This window comes from Spinacia oleracea, chromosome 6 (assembly GCF_020520425.1).
Source record: "Spinacia oleracea cultivar Varoflay chromosome 6, BTI_SOV_V1, whole genome shotgun sequence".
Classification (NCBI taxonomy): Eukaryota; Viridiplantae; Streptophyta; class Magnoliopsida; order Caryophyllales; family Amaranthaceae; genus Spinacia; species Spinacia oleracea.
Genome location: NC_079492.1, coordinates 123,075,249 through 123,097,526, shown reverse-complemented (window position 1 = coordinate 123,097,526; position 22,278 = coordinate 123,075,249). Strand labels below are relative to the sequence as shown.

At 31.2% G+C, this 22,278-nt stretch overlaps 1 protein-coding gene across 2 annotated transcripts; it reads left to right on the top strand.

The window, feature by feature from the left end:
- The first annotated feature begins 6,191 nt into the window (after nucleotides 1–6,191).
- On the top strand, nucleotides 6,192–17,702 carry LOC110795455 (potassium transporter 5). 2 transcript variants are annotated; one of them, XM_056833381.1, is made up of 8 exons: nucleotides 6,192–6,468; nucleotides 7,245–7,470; nucleotides 14,491–14,739; nucleotides 14,856–14,906; nucleotides 15,033–15,245; nucleotides 15,362–15,529; nucleotides 15,821–16,075; nucleotides 16,475–17,702. In XM_056833381.1, the coding sequence occupies exons 1-8, from the start codon at nucleotides 6,328–6,330 to the stop codon at nucleotides 17,446–17,448; spliced, it is 2,277 nt and encodes a 758-aa protein (XP_056689359.1). In that variant the 5' UTR covers nucleotides 6,192–6,327; the 3' UTR covers nucleotides 17,449–17,702. The 2 variants fall into 2 exon arrangements, with proteins under 2 accessions (XP_056689359.1, XP_056689358.1); XM_056833380.1 differs by having other exon boundaries at nucleotides 6,193–6,468; nucleotides 14,985–15,245; nucleotides 16,475–17,700.
- The last annotated feature ends 4,576 nt before the right edge of the window (nucleotides 17,703–22,278 follow it).

The following is a 22,278-nucleotide window of genomic DNA, read 5'->3' as shown; positions in this document are numbered from 1 at the left end:
TCTTGTGATGCATGGATTCAGTGATTCAGGTAGTTATCCAGTTGCAATCTACCCTTACGTGTCAACCTTCTGCTCAGTCAAATAAAGATGGCTTGGTAACATTGGCCTTTCTATCCACTAACATGGCTGTCTTAGAGTAACTTTAGCGGTCATAAAAAAAATATGTTCTGCTTGCAAAGCCTTAGAATATATGAGCAGGTACAGAAATTACGTAATCAACTATCAAGATGTTATACTCCCTCCGTATTTTTTAAGAGATACACTTGGTCGAGCACGGGTATTAAGAAGAATAATTGAATGAAATAAAATAATAAAGCAAGTGGGGTTGAATAGATATTTTAATAATTAAATATATGGAGACTATGTCATTTTGGTGGGTGGAGGGTGGGGTGGGTTTATGAAAATATTTGTTTAATAGGATGGTGGGTGATAGGGTATATTAGATGTATTATTTAATTAGATGGTGGGGTGGATAAGTTACTAAAAATGATAAGTGTATCTCTTAAATAAATACCGCCGGAAAAGGCAAGTGTATCTCTTAAAAAAATACGGAGGGAGTAGCTCTTTTGAGCAGGTAGCTAAAAAAAAATAAAGTGAAAAATATTAAATATATGAAATTGTATATTATATAACATAATATAGAGAGCCACTAGTTATTATAGGCAACCAATTAAAAATTTTGTAGCTTAATGACATTGTAGTTAGAAATTTAATGTCTCAAATTTAGCTACACCACCTTGTAACTAATTACGAGTATTATAGTTGATCTAATGGTGCAAAAGATTATTCTTATTATCTTCAATTACTGGGTGAATTTTTTTATGACAAAAGAAATAACGCTATGAAGTTCGAGTTATGTTTTTTTTTTTTTTTTTTTTTTTGACACAGGCTTAAATTTGCATAATTGAAAAGGTTTTACAAACTACATATGTAATCCCCCGTAATTTTATTATATTTTATTTATATACTTTAACGTATATTTAATATATTTAAATGTAATTTACGAATTTTAGAAATGAATATGTAATTAAAATATAATTATGTTATTACATTTTGAATATTTTAAATGATTTATGAAATCAAAATTGATTTTTGAATTTTACGTTGAAACGAATTCGGATTTTGAAATCACGTTCTATTGAAATGAGAAAGCAAATCCTAAATTCTAAATTCTACTCCTAGCCCAATTGGGCAAAGCCCAAACCAACAAAACCCCAAAACCATACTCCCTTCTCTTTTCTAATTCATGTAAAACAAATCAAGCCCTCTCTCTCTCTCCCCTCCATATTCACGTGAAACCAAAGAAAGAGGAAACCTCCACCCATCCTCCAATCTCACGCACCAACTCACAGCCGTTCTCTCTCCCTCCACGCCGTCGCCGAGCCGCCGCCGCAGCACGCCTCAGCCGCCGCCCAGCACGGTAACACCCTCCTCTTCATCCTTCTTTTTCGTCTTCTCTCTTCCTTTCCCTCTGTTTTTCGAGCCACCCTAACCCTTCGTGTGTCGCAGCAGCCCGAGTCGCACAGCCGCCGCCAGGTCGCGCCGCCGTGCCCAGCCCTGCCGCGAGCCACCTCCGTCCGCCAGCTCTCTCTCTTTCCTCCTTATTGAATTGGTTACTTTCTTAAACCCTAAGTAACTAATTATTTTAAATTAAAGCTTGTTAATTTAGATTATGTTCTTAAATTAAATTTATAATTTTTATGGTGAATATGATTTTCAGATTTGATGTTGAGATTAAAAACGAATTAATTTTCAGTTTTGATTAATTAAAATTAAATTAGGGCTTAATCATGATTTATTAGTTTGAATTATGTTTTCTTGAATTAAAACTATGGGTTTTGTGATGTAAATTATAAATTTAGGATTATATGAATTTTATAATAAAGTTATTGATTTTCAGATTATCTAATGACATTGAAATATTGGTTTTGATGGTTTAAAGTATGAAATTCAAGGTTTTTTTTATGATTTTTAATCATGATAGGTTGAGTATGAATTATTGAATTGGTTGTTTTGAGATACTAGGAACGTAGATTGACCATGGTGAAGCTTTTAAATGAATTTATATTGCTGAAAATTTAAAGTACGATGTTTGCAAAAGTTTTCAACGAATTTCAATCACTAATTCAATAATTTTGGATTCTAGGAAATCAAATGTTTAAGTTTTGATATTGGGGAAAGTTCTAAATATGTTTAGGATGCATTTAGAATGCTCTCTTATGGTTATCAATGATTAGGAATTGATTGGGAATATTTGTTGGTTGTTTTAGGCGGAGAATTCTCTTTAGGCGACTTTTGAAAGTGTTAAAGTGGCCTATCAGTTTGTTTACACAAGGTACGTACATACTTGCGTGTTTGGAATGTGTGCTAATTGTTGAAACCATGTTGAATTTGTTGTTGAACTTGGTTATGTTAATATTATTGCTGAACTTGGTGATGTTGATATTTTGGACGAACTTGGTTATATGGAATGTGCATGTTTAATACTGTTGGACAAACTTATTGAACTTATTTTGCACTAAGAGAACTGTAACATGTTAGTATGGATGATTGATACAAACATGTTGGTTGGGAACACTAGATTATTCTATATGATTGGTTTGGATCGATTGGTTGTTGTTCCCTTTTTAGCTTTTCACTACTTTATGAGGGCCGAGGACCTTGTTTAGTAGGTTGAAACTTTATACCCATATACAGGGTTGATCATGGTTAAAGGAAAGGTTGGGTAAATTGGAATGAGTCTTGATTGATGCCTTTATGATCACGTACTTAATTCCAAGATAAAAACAGTTGTGAACGAATGTGGATTATATGCCTTATGTGATTGTTGAGTCATAACAGAGTATCAATTTGTAAATCATGTAAAGTGAAACTGAGTAGCAATAGCTTTAGACTGTGCACGTTTAAAGTGACGGACAAACAGGAGTTGGGGTTCATGGTGGTAGCCCATGGCCTTTTCTGGGACCGGATTGATCACCGTGTCCTATTTTTGTTTAAACGTTCCTCGATATCGCAGGTCACTGGGGTTACGGAGTCGCGCCCGTACCTCGTCTTCCTTAGTGAAGACTTCTGGATGGACAACTCGGTCCATTGTCTATTTCAACCAAAATAATATTATTGTCATAAGTCTAGCCTAGTCTGGTCAAGTATGGTCGTCAAATTATCATGTTTTGTCTGCCCTTACTTATGTTCATTAGTATCATGTTAGGGTTCCTTTAATAGTATCATGTTAGGAATATTATTGTTTTAGTATGTAGTACTCAGCTTTGCTGATTACGTGCTTTGTTTGTGTGTGTTGATCATGGCTATGCCTTATTGATCCTGTGATGACCCATCTTTGGTGAGCAGTCTCTAAGGATCAATAAGCGTTGCCCATCTACAGGTTTGAAGATGATGCATCATTGGGATCGGGATTAGAGAGCTTGTAGTTATATTTGTTTTATTAAGTGATTTGGTTTGTTAACTTAAATTTGAAATTTGTCGTACTATTCGTATTTCCTTATTTCAGTTAATTGGTTTTGGACCTAATATGTAATAAGATTATTTATGAACCTAAAAGTTAGTTTTATGTTTTCCGCTGCAAAATTCTGAATAAGCCGTTACGTTTTCACACGGGCGATAATACTTTGATAATTCCCTACAGTTATATTTAAAAAGGGTTATTTTAGAAAATGGGAATTGTCGGGGTGTTACAACATACTACAACTACTAAACCACTAAGGTCTTTATAGACCATTACACAAACTTCATAGGTAACAAAATACATAGGCCACAACACCAAGAGGGAGGTATGCTCTTCTTGTACGTGTCATCCCGTGCTTGTCGAACCTGCCTTGATTTTTGCCAAGGCCTTTTGTGAGTGTGAACTCTTTATAAGAGATGGTGCAGAAACCAGGACGATTACCATTTGAAGTCTCTTTCGAGAACCTGTAGAGCTTAAAAGACAAGGAAAGCACCGAAAAGATAACAACGCCCAAGGCAAGGGTGAAAGACCTTGTGAGTTTAACACAAGCGTCTTGAGTTAATAAACATAACTCGGATAGCATGCATGCTATGAATCCCCAAAATTTGGGGAGCAGCGTTAACATTTGGGGTTTTGAAAGCGTCAAGAAACATTCTCAACGCTGACCTAAAATGGGGATTAACATAAGCTAACCTCCACGACCAGAGAACAACCCCTACCCTAGGACACAAACCTTTCCTAACTCCTACTAATCCTTCCCTCATCAAACTACCAGAGCAGCATACTCCAAGCCCACAACCGAAAGAGATGAAGTTCCCCAATACACACTGACTTATACTTCCTCCATTAACAACTATAGAGAAAGAGAGAACTTCAACCATTATTAAGTCTCCAAAACCAACCATAAACCCCAGTAATTGAACTACCTTATACCACCTCCAGATTGAACCTAAATTCACGGAACAATCACTTGAAACCCAAACAACTAGAATCCACAATTGAAACCCACAGTCAACAATAGCAGAAGGACAACTACTAACACCAAAAAAAACCAAGAACAATACCACCCAGCCAAGCCTACTAAAATAGACCATTCTTGAACCTAGCACTAACAAAAAGCAAAGCAGAGGAGATACGGGCAACACACAAATGGCAAGTTTAACCCAAAACCTAAAACACTAAACTAACCTTTACCTTTACTATCAAGGTCGGGGTAAGTCGACACTACAAGACGGCGGTGATTACCTTTACCGTCCAGATCGGGGTGGTCCGACACAAACAAGACAGCGGCGATTAGCCGGAATCAGGATAACAAGCCAAGAAACCAACACACAGGGTACTACCCACAACTTACACAAGAGACAACCCAAAACAAACAGTTATTCCAAGTTCACACAACCCTAACCCTAAAAATACCTTTACCGACGAACGACGACGGCGGCGAATAGAGAAGGGATGGAAAGCCGCCTAAGTTGACTCTCTAACCCGATCAATTAACCTCCAAACTCAATGCTTTAAATTAAGAAACCCTGCTAGGCAAAAACAAGAAAACCCCAAATTAAAACCCTAACCCTAATTTTACCTTTACCACCAAGGAAATCAACTCTGAAATCGCTCCGCGGCGGCACTAGGGTAGCTTTTAGATTGAGATCGTCCACTTCTTTGTCACCTTTGAATCTGAACACAAGAACTTCGCCTCCGAAAACTCCTCTCCTTGGATAAAAAACAGATCTGACCGATCTTAAGTTGAAGGAGGCCGAAGAAAAACTTAATTAAACTAAAAAAAATTAAGAAGAGAACACTCGCCGGTAGCTGGCCGGAGAGGTGCCTGGCCACCGGCGAGGTTCGAGCTGGGGTGGTGGAGTTTCCTTAGGGGAGGCGGTTTTCTTAGAGAGAGAAAAAGAGAGAGATCGGTTTTGTGTGTCCGAGTTATGTTATTATTACGTATTATACGTCCTCAATTTATTTTTCATCGCAACAATTTAACTTTAATATTTCTTATCGCAACAATTTGACTTTTATATTTCTCATTGTAACAATTTTAATAGTTAACGCAATATTTTAATTATCAGAATTTGATATTGTGGTAATATATTATCTAACAATATTACCCCATATGATCGACTATTGTCAAAGAGAAAAAATGTTACAACTATAATGAATGGAGAAAGAGGAGCTCGAAAGTACTTTACATTTTTTCACTTGTACACTATTGTCAATACATAATTTGTACCATTTTAAATGATCAACGGATAAGTAAAAACATAAAGGGTGGATATTTTAGATTAATTAACTAAAATAGTTAAATTAGAGTATAAGCAAAAAAATAATTTTTTTTACTACCGTAGTAGTCAATCAAATTAAAAAGTGCTAAAACTATTCATAATTAAACGTCCAAATTAAAAAGACAAATGTTACGACTTGTTGAGACAAATAACTCACATATGAGTTGAGATTAATTGTCTTACGAGAAAAAGGGAGATATATAGAAAATAACTAACACATAAAATTGACAAGTCACTCCACCTATCACCAATTCATTTTAGAATAGAACCCTGTCAAATTTGTATATTTGTCACCAAATTCTAATTCCCCCTAAAGTTTTGAAAAAACAAAGTTGGCGACTCGATGTACTTGAATACTCCTAAGAAATTTTTATCATTTGGTAAACTAGCTAGATTTTCAGATTGTAAACAACATATATCGTGGGATTCATTAATTTCTCCAAAAGTAAGTGGTTGTAGGGCCCTTCCCTTGTGGAGAAAACCCCTTTAAACCCCCCTGTATTCTTTTACTTTCTATTCCTAAGTGCAATAATCATCTTTTATTTGTTCTTCTACTTTTGTTTTTCTTAATTGACAAATATGTCAAAAGATGACCACAACGATGAGCAAGATATTGCTTCTCCTCAGATCATAGGGAAGAGGAAACTACGTCGTTACGATTCCCTTGATCTCGAATCCGCTAACGTTAAAGACCACCATGGTCATAATCATAACTCCAAGGTATATAAATCTCTCCTATATGCATGTCCTTTAGGCCTTATTTGTAGCGGTGAATCCAACATTTTTATATTAGGTGGGCCGAAAGTCAATTTTCTAATTTTTTTTCGAAAAAGTTACAACAAGCATATATACTATAAACTAAATCTATATTTTGTTCTTAAACAAAAATTAGATATATATTTTGAGACTGGTGCAGAGTTATGATTAAATAATAGGGGTCATTTGACATCACTTCATTCATAAATTTCTTTAAAATATGAATATGAGTATATGATGCCTTATTTTAGCTAGTTAAAATGAGAAAGATAACATGCGAGTTCAATGCAATTTATGTACAATATTTGTATAATATTTGTATAATATATGTGCAATATGTGTATAAAATATAATATATGTTTGAACTTTCTACTTCAATACAAATTGTTAGATCTATTATGCGCAAAAATTTACCAATTACACTAACCCGCCCACATATTTAAATCTAATTTGCAGTTTTTTATACATAAATTTTTCTAAATGATGGGGTGGGTCTTTGCCTACCTAGGCCCATCCCTAGATCTTCCCCTGCCTATTTGGTTCAAAAAAAAGGGAAGGGAAATAGATTTATTTTTCTGTGTTTGGTTTAAGGGAAGGAAATGAAGGGAATAGAAAAGAAATTATATGATGAATTAAGTTATATCATTTGGTTTAATTTATTTATTTTCCTGTATTTGGATTAATTTATTTACACATCTTGTTAATTTGGTTTAATTTCCTTAATTATATGATGAATATAGGATGTAAGTTGGGCAGTGGTATTGTCGTTGGCTTTCCAAAGTATCGGTGTGATATATGGAGATATAGGTACATCGCCACTATATGTGTATGCAAGTACTTTTACGGATGGAATTAAAAATAGTGATGACATCTTGGGAGTTCTTTCACTTATTTACTACACAATTACTTTGCTACCCTTGATCAAGTATGTCTTTATTGTCCTGAGGGCCAACGACAATGGAAAGGGTATGTCCTCTAATTTTGTTTTAAATAATTCGATTTATAAACTCTTATTAATTGTTTATTCTATTAATAATATGACCCGGCCAATTAATAATTTTAAATTACGTTTACAGAAAATGTTTTATGACCACATTAATTTGGCCATGAATATAAATATTACGAAGTACTACGTAATACTCCTTATTACTTCCCCTATTTTTAAATTAGTGTAACTTTAACTAGTTTCTTTATTACCCAATTAAATAAGTGTTGCTTTTAGCTAGAATATGCAACTTACTTCCCCTTTGTTAACTTAAGTTGTTGTAATAAAGTACTGGTCATTGCTATGGACTTATCATTGTAGAAAAAAAACAATTAGGAAAGATAGTAAATTGAGGTTCACCTGTAGTGATGCTCTTAGTTTTATGAGAAATTTAGAGTATTTTCAAGATAAATTTAGGAGGAATAGTATTTTCAAGAGAATTTCAACAATTACGAAGTATTGAAATTGATATCCTTAATTAATTATTTTAGACTTTGTTTGTTTCAACGGGGAATATTTTTAAAGGAAAATGATTTTCCATAGAAAGCAATTTTGAGAGAAAACATCAAGGGGAAATAGTTTTCTTTTGTTTGTTTCCTTACAAGAAAAAAAACATAAAGAAAGTGAACATAGAAGTGGGAATGAGAGGAGAGAAAAGGAAATGTAAAGGATTAGAGTGGAGAGTGTAGCATTCATTCTTTTCAAAGAGAAAATTGATTTTCCCCTAAAGAAAGTTTTTTTGCCTTTGTAAAAATTGTTCTCCATGGAAAATGCAAAAATCGTTTTCCGTCAAAACAAACGGGTAGTTAAAAGGACCAAGGAAATTCATCGCTTGAACCAATTATGAATTCTTAATTATTAATATTCAGTTGATTATTAAGTATTAATTGTTATCCTTCCAAAAAAAAAGTATTACTCTGTAATTGTTATAAAAAATCATTATAATTAAATGTTACTCCCTCCGTATTTATTTAAGAGATACACTTGGCCAGGCACAGTTATTAAGAAAAAAAATTGAATGAAATAAAGTAATAAAACAAGTGGGGTTGAGTAGATATTTTAATAAGAAAAACAAGTGGGAACATGTCATTTTAGGGAGTGGGGTGGGGGTGGGGTGTAGATGTATTATTTAATTAGATGGTGGAGTTGATAAGTTACTAAAAATGACAAGTGTATCTCTTAAATAAATACGGCCGGAAAAGACAAGTGTATCCCTTAAATAAATACAGAGGGAGTAATTACAATTACTAATTCAAACGGTCTTGTGCGCACAAGGTGTACAATAAATTTATTGTACACCAAGATAACTTTAACCCTTCTTTTTGTAACTTTAACTTAGTTTTGATTAACTTTTATATTAGTGAAAAAAATTGATAGATAAATATTTTAAAGGGTTAAATGGTTAATTTTATACATTATTAGTTATTTTGAAGAAATAAGTTTTACTAAAATGAAAAAATTTATCACTGAAAAATAGATAACTTTTACATATATATGCTTAACTTTTAAGCATTTTGAGTTAACTTTTACTCCGGTGTACAATATTTATTGTACACCCATTGTAAATAAGAATTTATGTTACTAATTACTATTGTAGTTGATAAATAATGGATGATGATACATTTACCAAACAATGAAACAAGGGCATAGCTAGAGTGCAAAAGAATCACGTACATGAAGAACCCAAAGTAGTAGTAGTAGTTGAATTGATGCATGGTTAGATTATCACTTGTTTCATAAGTCACGTCCTCCTTTGAAGAATATTGACTTATTAACTTTGTCTGGCACCTTGAATTGGCGGCTTTAATAGTAGTATAATGTATTAATATATTCGTTGTTTGGATTTTGATATACGTCATACTAACTTGATTGAAGAATATTCCATACGTAAGCGGTTGTATATTCCTAAAGCATCATGACTTTTGTGGATCCATCTCATTATCTCTACTACATTTATCACCACTCACCACTCACTACTATAAAAATGGGCAAAGAGATCCGTCCAAAATGGCCTAAGAGACCCCATTTAAGGTGGTCTCTAGGTGGGGGGTCTCTTTATAAAAGAGACCCCCTCAAGAAGAGGGGTCTGTTTGTTAAAAACAAGAGACCCGTTATTAAAGAAAAGGGGTCTGAATATGTTTACCATACAAAAATAATATAGAAGGAGAAGAGACCCCTTATTAGAGAAATGAGGTATGTTTGTAAAAAAAATCAGACCCCATATTTAACATAGAGGGTCTCTTTGAATTTATTAATATTATTTTATCCAACAAACTTAGACCCCATATGTTAGATAGGGGGTCTCTTTGAATATTTTACTATTATTTATTATTATACTCGAGAGACCCCTTTTTATAAATAACGGGTCTCTTTTCCTTTATTTTTATTAAAAAAAATTCAGCATAAACCATATTTCGGCCTAACAAATCTGCATTTAACCAATTTCGTAATTCCAAAATACTCTGTAATTCTTACAATTACCAAAACAAACAAAAATATTTCTTGCTTTACATCGATTGTAGTCTCAAAAAACATAAAAATAACAAAGGCTCAAAAGAGTCTACGTAACTTTGACAAAATTAAACAATAAAATTGACAACAATACTTATTACTTATTATCAATGTGGGCACAAGCATATGCTCAACTATCCACCAGAAGTCCAGAACCCCTCCTTGGCTCCTTCCATCAAACTTTCTTCCATCAGCTAATGTCATCCTTTGTTGTTTTTTCATCTCTGCAACAATCACATGTAGACAAGAAAATGCAGTAAATTAAAAGCATGGGAAGTTTGTATTCTTTATATTTTAGTATGGCATAGAAAAAACTCATTAGTCATGAAAATGAAAATGGAAAGTGCATCAGATAAATGTCAAGAATGTGACACACACACAGGAAACAATCAATCAGGATAGTAACTATATGTTATTACCAACTAGCTTTTGGATAATTTAAAATCTCACAGTCGAACACAGAAGTTTTCACCACTTACTGGAATATGATCACCTCTCATAGCTCAAAAAATCAGTATTTCTCTTGTTTAACAAAATAATATGAATGGTAGCATCAAGTTAACCCTTTGGAATCCAACGTAAAACTCTGATTGATTTGATACCACACAACCAGGTGGAACTGAATGGCTAAATATGAAAACAAAGAAGGAAGCGGAGAGAGACCGAGACCAAAAGGAATTTCATCTGATTTATATGTTGGAAAATGCACTAAATAAACCTTCAAAAATAGGAAGTATAAATGTATTGATTGCAATAAAAATGTGATGAGAGCGGCTGCCGTGATGAGAGCTTGCATTATATTTTAGATAAATTCACCTGATATGATGTCTTCTATGATAGGTTTGATATGTGATATGGCCAACTTCATCATTCAGTAAGCAGTTCAAAATGTTCTTGATTGATGGCAATCATATATTCAAGTCAACACCAAACGGAGATGTAGTTCTACCACCACAAAATCTAGATAGTTTAATAGCTTAATGTTCAATTATAAGTAGACTTGCATCTAATTTGATGGAGGCAATGTAAGCAAGATATTCAATCCACTTTAACATTTGGATCATAATAGATTAGCCAACTAAACTGCTTTAAAACTAATTTTGTATAGGACCAAGAACCCCCTTTTCCAGCCAAGGAGGAAGCCTCTTTAGAACAATTTCGGTATTGTTACAAAAAACATCATAATTCAAAGAAAAGTCATGAAATTAAATCCAAAACTTGACAATGAGGACAATCAAATCGCAACATCACTTCTAGTATAAGGTATGAGACCAATACTGAAATCTGGGGTGAGGTCAGTTCCTGTTACCTTAATTTATACCTTGAAACATTTAAAGCAATCTCAAATCCTAATGCCGCTCAAATACTCCCGAAGATCTATCCTCCAAACCCTAATCTCACAACATATAACCATACAAGTAAAACAAAACCAAAAATCCGCTAAATCCATAACAAATAAGAAAAACGCAACAAATTTCAGCAAAATTAACATGAAGTTCAAATGAAATCAACAAAAAAAAAATCACAAAATCAAATATTCAAGCTAAAAAATTACAGACCTTGAAAGTGGCGAGAGCGATAAAAGCGAGGTCGAGAATGAGTTGATGCCATAGGTTCGTCTGGTTCAGATCTGCACTTATATTGTACCATTGTGGATGCTCTCTTCTGACTGCTTCCAATTACAGAGGCGTCGACGTCGTCGCTTCTGAGTGTTTCTCAGATTGAGAGGGGCAGCCAGTGCAGATTGCGGAGAAAGAGGGATAAAGGTAAAGCTCGTGAGTCGTGATATTATTTTAAAATGAAACAAAAAAGAAACAGATCCGGTAACGAAAGAAGAGGTCTCTCCTTTTCTCCTATTGTCATCTCTTTGTAGCCCCACCGTGTAGAAGAGACCCGTTAACTCAAATACAAGGTCTCATATTACTTTTTCTCAATTTTTCGTTTAGAAAATGTGGGCCCCATGATACAATAGAGACCCGTTATGTCAAACAAGGGATCTCGTGTTTCTTTTACATTATTTTTCCAGCCAAAATTATGGGCCATTTGAGTCATTAGAGACCCGTTATCTCTAATATTAGATCTTTTATATTAAAGAGACCCGTTATCTCAACCAATGGGTCTTTCTGTAAGGGTCTCTTTGCCCATATTTGTAGTAGTGACTATAACGCCTTAGACCTCTTTCTTGTTTATTTTAGCTTCGCTTATACTATTCTTGCTAACTACTCCGTGGTAGATTTTTGTTAGATAAGGAAAAAGAGCCGTAATTTTAGTGTAACAGGTGTCAATTTATTGGTTTAGATAAGTTAGGCCATGTTCTTTAGAACTGAACTGAACTGAACTGAATTGAACTGAACTTAACTGCACTGAACTTATTAACTTAACAGAATATTACCGAAATAAGTAATAAGTAATAAGTAATAAGTAATAAGTAATAAATAATAAGTAATAAGTAATAAATAATAAGTAATAAATAATAAATAATAAATAATAAATAATAAATAATAAATAATAAATAATAAATAATAAATAATAAATAATAAATAATAAATAATAAATAATAAATAATAAATAATAAATAATAAATAATAAATAATAAATAATAAATAATAAATAATAAATAATAAATAATAAATAATAAATAATAAATAATAAATAATAAATAATAAATAATAAATAATAAATAATAAATAATAAATAATAAATAATAAATAATAAATAATAAATAATAAATAATAAATAATAAATAATAAATAATAAATAATAAATAATAAATAATAAATAATAAATAATAAATAATAAATAATAAATAATAAATAATAAATAATAAATAATAAATAATAAATAATAAATAATAAATAATAAATAATAAATAATAAATAATAAATAATAAATAATATATAATATATAATATATAATATATAATATATAATATATAATATATAACAAATAACAAATAACAAATAACAAATAACAAATAACAAATAACAAATAACAAATAACAAATAACAAATAACAAATAACAAATAACAAATAACAAATAACAAATAATTAATAATTAATAATTAATAATTAATAATTAATAATAAATAATAAATAATAAATAATAAATAATAAATAATAAATAATAAATAATAAATAATAAATAATAAATAATAAATAATAAATAATAAATAATAAATAATAAATAATAAATAATAAATAATAAATAATAAATAATAAATAATAAATAATAAATAATAAATAATAAATAAATAATAAATAATAAATAATAAATAATAAATAATAAATAATAAATAATAAATAATAAATAATAAATAATAAATAATAAATAATAAATAATAAATAATAAATAATAAATAATAAATAATAAATAATAAATAATAACTAGTTAGTTACAAAATAATAATAAAAAATGTCAATTAATAACTAAATAATAAATAATAAATAATAAATAATAAATAATAAATAATAACTAGTTAGTTACAAAATAATAATAAAAAATGTCAATTAATAAATAAATAATAAATAATAATTAATAACTAAATAACTACATAATAAATAATAATAATAATACGTAATTTATTACTAAATAATTATAATAAATGATAAATATTAATAATAATAATAATTGATAATTAATAACTAATAAATAAATAATTAATAACTAATAATCCATAATTAATTAATAATTTATAAATAATAAATTATATTAATTAATAATAAATAAATAGTTATAAATAATAATAAAATATAAATATAAATAATAAGTAATATAATAATATAAATATATGATAAGTAATATAATAATATAAATATAAATTATAATATAAGTAATAATATAAGTAATAATAATAATATATTATTATTATTATAATAATAATAATATTATTATTATTATTATTATTATTATTATTAAGTTAAATTGAATTGAATTAAATTGAATTAAAATGAACTGACCTGAACTGAACTGCCAAATAAGTCCTGTAACTGAAATTAAGCCAAAAAGAACAGGTCGGGCCTTACACAAGATATATACTTTAAAGTGTAAGAAAACCCCCTCATTTAAAGAGTTAAAGTATTCTATTCTATAAGTCAATTATTGAGAAGTTTGGTGTCCACCTAAATTGACTAATCTAACCTTCATCAACCAATATTTAAATATAAAACAAAAAAAAATTACTATTTTTTTTCTTAAATTTATGTAAATCGTCAATCATCATATATGTAGATTCCTTAAATTTACGCAAATCAACCAAGAGATTCCTTAGATAAATAATTCGCTTATTATGTTAATTTTTACTTTTAAGACCACATGATCTTTTAGGTTTTAACTTTTAAGGTTTATAATCTTCGATCACGGTACATCTCGTGCATAAACACTGTTACACAGGTATTAATTTAAAACTGAAAAAAGTATAGAATGGACTTTCTATTTTTGTCTTCAAATAATGGCGATGATGATCTAACTTATTTTGCAAATATGTAAAAAGGGGGAACATTTGCTTTGTATTCCCTACTATGCCGAAATGCAAAGGTGGGTTTACTTCCAAGTCAACAAGATGAAGATCAAGAGGTGTCAAATTATCAACTTGAATTACCAAGCAACCAATTAGGCTTGTCTTTGAAGCTCAAGAACTTGTTAGAAAACAGCACCATTGCCAAATACATTCTTTTACTTGTTACAATGCTATCAACCTCATTGGTCATAGGAGATGGTGTCCTCACTCCCTCTATATCAGGTACCAGGATATCTTCCTTTTTAAATCAACGCGTACGTGTATATAAGACTAGTATGTAAAATGTTGTTTTAACTAACATAGCCGGCCCTATGTTGTATATAATGATCCATGTTCAGTTTTATCCGCGGTTGGAGGCCTAAAAGCAGCTTCACCCGTTTTCACTGAAGGTAGACACAACTTTTAACTTATTTTACATAGAAATTTGATTACAGACCACAGACTTTACTAACTGTTTTGTTTTCAAGGGAGGGTGGTCTGGATATCTGTTGCCATCTTAATAATTCTCTTCTCAGCTCAAAGATTTGGGACAGACAAAGTTGGATACAGTTTTGCTCCAATTGTCGGTATTTGGTTTCTAGTGAACGCTGGAATTGGTGTGTTCAATTTCATCAAATATGATCCTACTGTCATCAAAGCTTTAAATCCATGGTACATCGTTCAGTATTTTCAAAGAAATGGCAAAGATGCTTGGGTTTCTCTAGGTGGCGTGGTCCTTTGTGTCACAGGTTTGTTACATTACATACAACGTACTCTCGTATTCAAATACTGTATTCATTTTTTCCGTAGCATTTTACAAATTAAACTAGCTGACATCCACGTACACCCTGATACGTATATGCAGGGACTGAAGCATTGTTTGCTGATGTTGGGCATTTTTCTGTAAAGTCAATCCAAATAAGTATGTCCTCTGTTGCATACCCTGCTCTTATGTTAACGTACTCCGGACAAGCGTCTTTTCTTCGCTTGAACCAACATGAAGTTAGCAACGCTTTCTATAGCGCCATACCAAGTAAACTTTCCACTCCGTAGTACTCTTTTCATTCCATAACGTTACTCTTTTTTTTCATCGTAGGCCTTCTCCAATGCACTACTTTAACCATTAACAGTTTTAATTTTTCATTAGTGAAAAATCATAATAAAAAATTGATATTTAGAAAATTCACATTGAAAGTAGTCCCAAATTTAATATTTTTTCTAAAATTAACATGACGAATATTTTGGAACGATATATCAAATGTATTTTAAGTTAAGCAACATAGCCTAAAATGTTCACTGTGTTCTGTTTGACTATCTTTTTCAGAAGCCATATATTGGCCAATGTTTGTTATAGCTGTTGTTGCCGCAATCATAGCTAGCCAAGCCATGATCTCTGGAACATTCTCTATCATTCAACAATCTCTTGCCCTAGGATGTTTCCCTCGTGTCAAAGTCGTTCATACGTCTACCAAATTCGAAGGTCAAGTTTATATACCGGAAATTAACTACATCCTCATGTTGGCTAGTATACTCGTCACAGTTGCTTTCAAAACAACCGAAAAGATTGGTCATGCTTATGGTAAGTTAACCAAATAATTCATGCTCAACTTATATACTCCCTCTGTTTTCGTAATTAAGTTCTACTCATTTTCGATTTTGAGATGTTTTTCTAAGTTGTACCCACTTTTACATTATTCTATTTGTGTCAACCTTTTATTCATAACTTATCATCTTCCACCCCACATTGTTTGAATGACTGTTCGTGTTGGGTTATGGTTGTTTGACCGTAAACTTTCTAAAAATGTGTTTGATAAGTTGGCAGTTAACTAATATTTGGTTTCTACTTACAAGTGGGCGCAATTTAGAGTTTATCTCGGTTTCTAGTGTTACAGTAACTAAGTAGAGCTCACCAAAATGGAGTAGTTAGTTAGATTTTGTAGAAAAATGTTAAAACTGATAAGTTTACGTGGTGTGGCAGGCATTGCAGTGGTGTTTGCGGAGACAATCACATCATCATTCATGGTTCTTGTAATGCTGGTGATATGGAAGAAGCACATAATGGTAGTGATTATGTACGTGTGTTGTATCATGTCAGTAGAGTTTATATACTTGAGCTCGGTGCTATACAAGTTTCCTCACGGTGGATACTTCCCAATTGCATTCGCTAGCATCCTACTAAGTGTAATGTTCATATGGAACTATGTATATCGAAACAAGTACTACTACGAGATGGAGAACAAAGTGTCACCCGATACTCTAAGAGATATTGTTAGTCGAAGCAACATTAGTCGTGTTCCAGGGTTAGCAATCTTCTACTCGGAGCTTGTTCATGGAATACCACCTATCTTTGAGCATTATGTGGATAACATCCCTGCTTTGCACCACGTGGTTGTATTTGTATCTATCAAGTCGTTGCCTGTTAGTACGATCCCTTTGGAAGAGAGGTTTCTCTTTCGAAGGGTTAACCCAAGGGACCATAATGTGTTCCGTTGTGTGGTTAGGTACGGTTATGCTGAAACTCGTGATGAGGATCAACAACCTAATTTTGAGACAATGTTGATTGAAAGACTTAAGGAGTTTATGAGGAACGACCACTTTTGGGTTTGTCAAACTCGTACTGATCAAAGTGTGGAGTTGGTCGAGGAAGAAGAAGAAGAGGAGGAGGAGGAGGAGATGAACATACGTTATGGGACTGGTGACGAGAATGATGTAAGGAAAAAGGAGGAAGAGTTAGAAAGTGAAATTGAGATGATTGAGAAAGCACGACGTTCAGGGGTTGTACATATGATGGGTGAAAGCGAAGTGATGGCTGGTAAAGGAGCTGGTTTTGGCAAGAGGATTGTTATTGATTTGGCGTTTAATTTCTTCAAGAGGAATTTGAGACAGAGTGATAAGATGTTTGATATTCCTCGAAAACGATTGTTGAAAATTGGTATGGCATATGAGCTCTAAGCTACAAAAGGGTAGAAACGCAGAGTATACATAGTTACATAGTAATAAGTTTATCCTTCAATTCATGTATATATCAAGATCAAATTTTCAACCATATATATATATATATATACAACTTGCAAGGTTATAAGCTTTTGGTCTTTTTCTCAGAGAGGAATACCATTATGCTTCGTGTAATCAAATTGATGTTGAAATATTTGGTTTCACTAGGAAAAACAATTAGAGTTAGCTGGCCAATTGCCCAATTTGCTAAAAACAATGCTAGTTGAGCGACATGCGACAAATTGGTAAATAAAAGCAAATTGTGTGACAATTTTGTAATAAAAGTTACATTCGGCTATAGTTGGACCACATATTTGAACCGAGCTTGCAAAAACCCACACGTAGACACCATATTTGTCGGCAAATTGATCAAATTTGTAAATAAAATTGGTGGCTGGCGATAATTTGGTTATAAAAAATGTCTAGACAACAATTTAGTAATAAAAAAAAATTCCAGTGACAATAAGGCTATAAGTTTGGATTTGAGTTTGCAAAATTTTAATGGATACTCACAATTATACTTTATCTTTTTTTCCCTTGACTTTTAGGTTTTTCTCTCTTTTTCCCTTTCTTCCCTCCAATGCCTTTTTTAGTTTTGATTTTGATGAGCATAAATAAATGGATATATTGATTATAATTGTTTATGGCTCGCTCAATACATAGAAAAATTAGATGCTATTAGCCATGGAAATAAAATCAATTTAAACACCCACCAAAAAAAATATTTAATTGCACATATTATGGTATTAACATTTAAAGTCACTAACACAAAGAAAACATCAAAAGCATGGTAGGCAAGCTTAGTACTACTAAAAATTTGAAGGATAAAATATGGTGTCCCGGTGTGGACTTTTGCAAGTTCAATTTGAATTTGTGGCCCAATCATTACCGAACGTAATTTTTATTATCAAATTAGGTTAGGTCCCGTGCAAATGCACGGATGAGACTAAATATTTTTTTTATATTCTGAATAATTTATGTAAAAGAAGTTTTTAATAAAATAAAATAAAATTAAATTTTATCAATGATTGTTGGAAAAATCGGAGAAAATTATTATTTATTTGAATTGTAAAGTGACTAGTGTGGTTTTAGGAGTTTTGGGAAAATATAAGAAAAAAAAACTTATCATACAGTTATTAGGTACTCTTTTCTTCTGAAATTGAATAATATTTGTAACCGTAAACATACTCGTACCCTCGATATATCCAAATTTTTGGATATGATATTGATTTGATAACCATATCAGTTATAATCAATACCCTATTTTCTAGACCGTGTATATAAATGGCTTTCGGGTTTATAAGTAATTTTGTTGAACTCACTTTTTAACACTTGTTTCACATAAAATAATTTTTTTTTTGTTTTTGGGTATGGTCGTATAATATCACATTTCAGAGTAAATTATTTATTGACTTATTAACTATTGTAGGTTAAGAGTATAATGTTTTTTTAAAAAAAAATTTATATGAAAAAAATCAAGAAAATATTTGGCTATTTTTCTATTACGGAGTTTCCGTAATAGCTTAACAGTAATATAAAAAAAATGTGATTTTTTTCCACTCTATCATATATGTTCGTAAATCAGTATTAATATATTTTTTTTATCCTTATCGTTATTCGTGAAATAGTGATTTATTTTATGTATATTTCTATTATATTAAATAGACTGAAAGAATAAGAAAAAAAATCAGGAAATCATATATTTTAAAAGATTCTTCAATTAAAATATATTTTTGTGAAAAGAAAAAAGTACTAAGGACTCTCCAGTACGTAACACGTGTCATTCCTGTTGTGTCTTTTAGTATACAGTAAGAATGAGTCTACAGTAAACGACGCATACCGCTATGTACTACAAATGCTATGTACTGCTATGTATTATAAAAAAATTATCTTATACTTCGTATTAAATAAATAAATAATTCATACTCTTTCCTAATTTCATCCCAATAGTATTATAATCTCCATTCTCCACTTCCATTCCTCTTGCATTCCCCGATATTTATTTTCCGATCTAAGCTCCGATCAACAAATCGACAATTTTTTTCTTTTTTTAAGAACAACTTGGAATTAATTTTCCATCTAAAGATTTCCTCAGAAAATACAACATTCAAATTCCCAAACAAAAATGGAGTATTAGAAACTGAAAAATTGCATCAAAATTTTGTTAAAGAAGCTCATTAAACAGGAACTTTTATTCCACGGATCTCTTTGGTCTTGATTATAGAAATATGAACTAATCTTATACGAGTTCGTAGTATTTGTCTATTTGAAAATTTTAGCGATCGACTACAAATACATATGTTTAAAGTTTTTGCCCCTTTATTTTTATGATTTATTGTAAGTATGTAACTATGTTAAACTGTCAATAATTTCTGATTTATTGTAAGTTTATGATTTATGTGTCAAACTGTCAATAATTTCTTGAAAATTTTGATCTAACTTTTAATAAATATTTATCTTTTTGTATTCTGTAGTTTAAACTGATTGAGATAATATTGACATATAATTGCCACTTACTATGTAGAATTGATCTAACTATAGGTAATTCGCGTAATCCATATAAATTAGTGCTTTTTAGGAAGAAGATGAAGAATATATTTTGGTGGGAATGCGGAAGAGTAAATTGGTTTTATTTTTATGAGGGAAAATAGTAAATTGGTTAATATTAGTCAATAATCAATGAGTTTCTATAATGTTAAATTTCGATTTTCGTCAATAAAACAGTATACCCCTTTTTAATTTGATAATAAAGGTAGTATTCGTAAACAAATATAATAAATGTAGTCCAAATACTTACTTTATAAAAAATCAAATATAACAAAAATGAATCCCTCGTACAAAATGAAGAAATTGGTGTTTGGAAAACATGTTTGATCAAAAATCTCCCAACAAATTTTATAAAGTGTCTATCAAAGTTAGCTAACCTCCAAGGTTAATTTATAAAGTTGCACAAATTAAATTAGTAATTTAGTACTCCTATATAGCAGTACACGTCGTTTACCAAATTAATGGTACATAGCAATACACGTCATTTATTGTAGAATTTTCGATACAGTAAAGTAATAGATCGTGGCTAAATTTATTTTTCATTTACCAATATGTCGCAAAACACTTTTTATTACTCACTAATTTGTCGGCCAACCACCATTTTACCAAATTGGTCAATATGCCAAGTTAGTTTAGGCAATAATCGTTCAAGGTTTTTTTAATTATGCATTTAGATTTAGGAAGAGAAATATTCAATCTGACGGAGGAAAATCTTGGGCGATCATAGTGACGTTTTGACTGAAAATTTGCGGGAAGAAGTATATCCCAAATCGGATATTTCATAATCTTTGCGGGATGGGTCATGGACTCATGGGGATGCCTCAAATCTTATTTATCAAATTGGAAGCGATGAAATATGCGACTGAGATTTGCGGCTATGGTATGGTAGTCCGAGTTCAAAAAGTGTACTACTCCTTTTGCTGGTAGGCCCAATTAGACCTGGTTATTGGACAGGGTAGTCCAATGGATATAGGGTTAGGGTCAAGTTAATAGGGCTTTTATTGGGCAGGGTTCTTATTGGATAGGGCCTTTATTGGAAAGAGTCATTATAGGGTCAAACTTATACTACAATTATTTTGAAAATTAAAATAGTAATTATACAAAAAATTACGTGTATAGCTTCGTATTTACTTGTACTTGCACATGGCTCTTTTGTTTTTCATTTTTCATTGCTCATTTATTGACCCGCCCACTAATGACCCGCTATTGACCCGCGACCCGCTTTTGACCCGTCCATTATCGACCCGCTAAAAACGACCCTTTCAATACCCGACCCTCTTTTGACCCGCACCGACCCTGACCCGCCCCGCCCGATAACCAGGTCTAGACCCAATTATCTAGAAAAAAGTTAATGGTTTTTCCATTCTCGACTTGTACAGTTATAATACCTCCGTTTTAAAATGTTATTTACGTTTTCATTTTAGTTTGTTTCATAATGTTCTTTACAACATGTTTTATTCGATTTTTAGACATGAAATTTAATATCTTACCCATCTTACTTCACAGCATTACTTTCCACTCACTTTATCTTATTTTATTCATTTTTTCCTTACATTTGCACACCTTCTTTCTTCTTGCACTCCTTCACTTTATCCATATTTTATTACATTTACCCAACTTTTTATGCACTCTTCCTTTTTTGTCTTAATATTTGTGCAAATAGTTACCGTAAAGAACATTATGAAACACAGAGGTAGTAGATTTCTTTTCTAATGATTTCTCTTTGGGCTAGAATTTGTCGCTAATTAAATAAAGTAGACTGTGCGCAGAGGTGAGTATTTGTTTTGCAGTATATTTTTTTGAGTCATCTATCACTGTAGAAGTGAGCATCTATCACTATGCAAATCTATGTTTGAGTCACTCTTAAGTAGTTCGAAGATTTTAGGTTTTGACCATGTCACAATGCATGTGCGTGTTTTGGAGTATGACAAATTAAAAAAAAATTAAAAAAAGGAGGAATATGACTAATAAAAAATTATGATGTATATATGTCCTTCAAAAAAATAAATTATGATGTATGTTAAGTGCCAATTATCTAGCATAAGAGTAATAATGTGTTCTTAGGTACTAGTCTTACTATTCTCTCAAAAAAAAAGGTACCAGCCTTACTAAATTAAGAATATATAACTGAAAAAGAAAAACAGTTGCACAAAAAAAGTAAGGTGTTTATAACTTTGGACTATTGTTAATAATTTATTATCACTATAATATTTAAAAAGGAACACACTTAGCTTAGTAGAA

Bases quoted from the DNA above. Each gene is read 5' to 3' on its own strand.
- LOC110795455 (XM_056833380.1), top strand. From the start codon at position 6,328: ATGTCAAAAGATGACCACAACGATGAGCAAGATATTGCTTCTCCTCAG. The intron at 7,471-14,490 runs GTATGTCCTCTA...ATATGTAAAAAG, and splicing joins GGCCAACGACAATGGAAAGG to GGGGAACATTTGCTTTGTAT. The intron at 15,246-15,361 runs GTTTGTTACATT...ACGTATATGCAG, and splicing joins CGTGGTCCTTTGTGTCACAG to GGACTGAAGCATTGTTTGCT.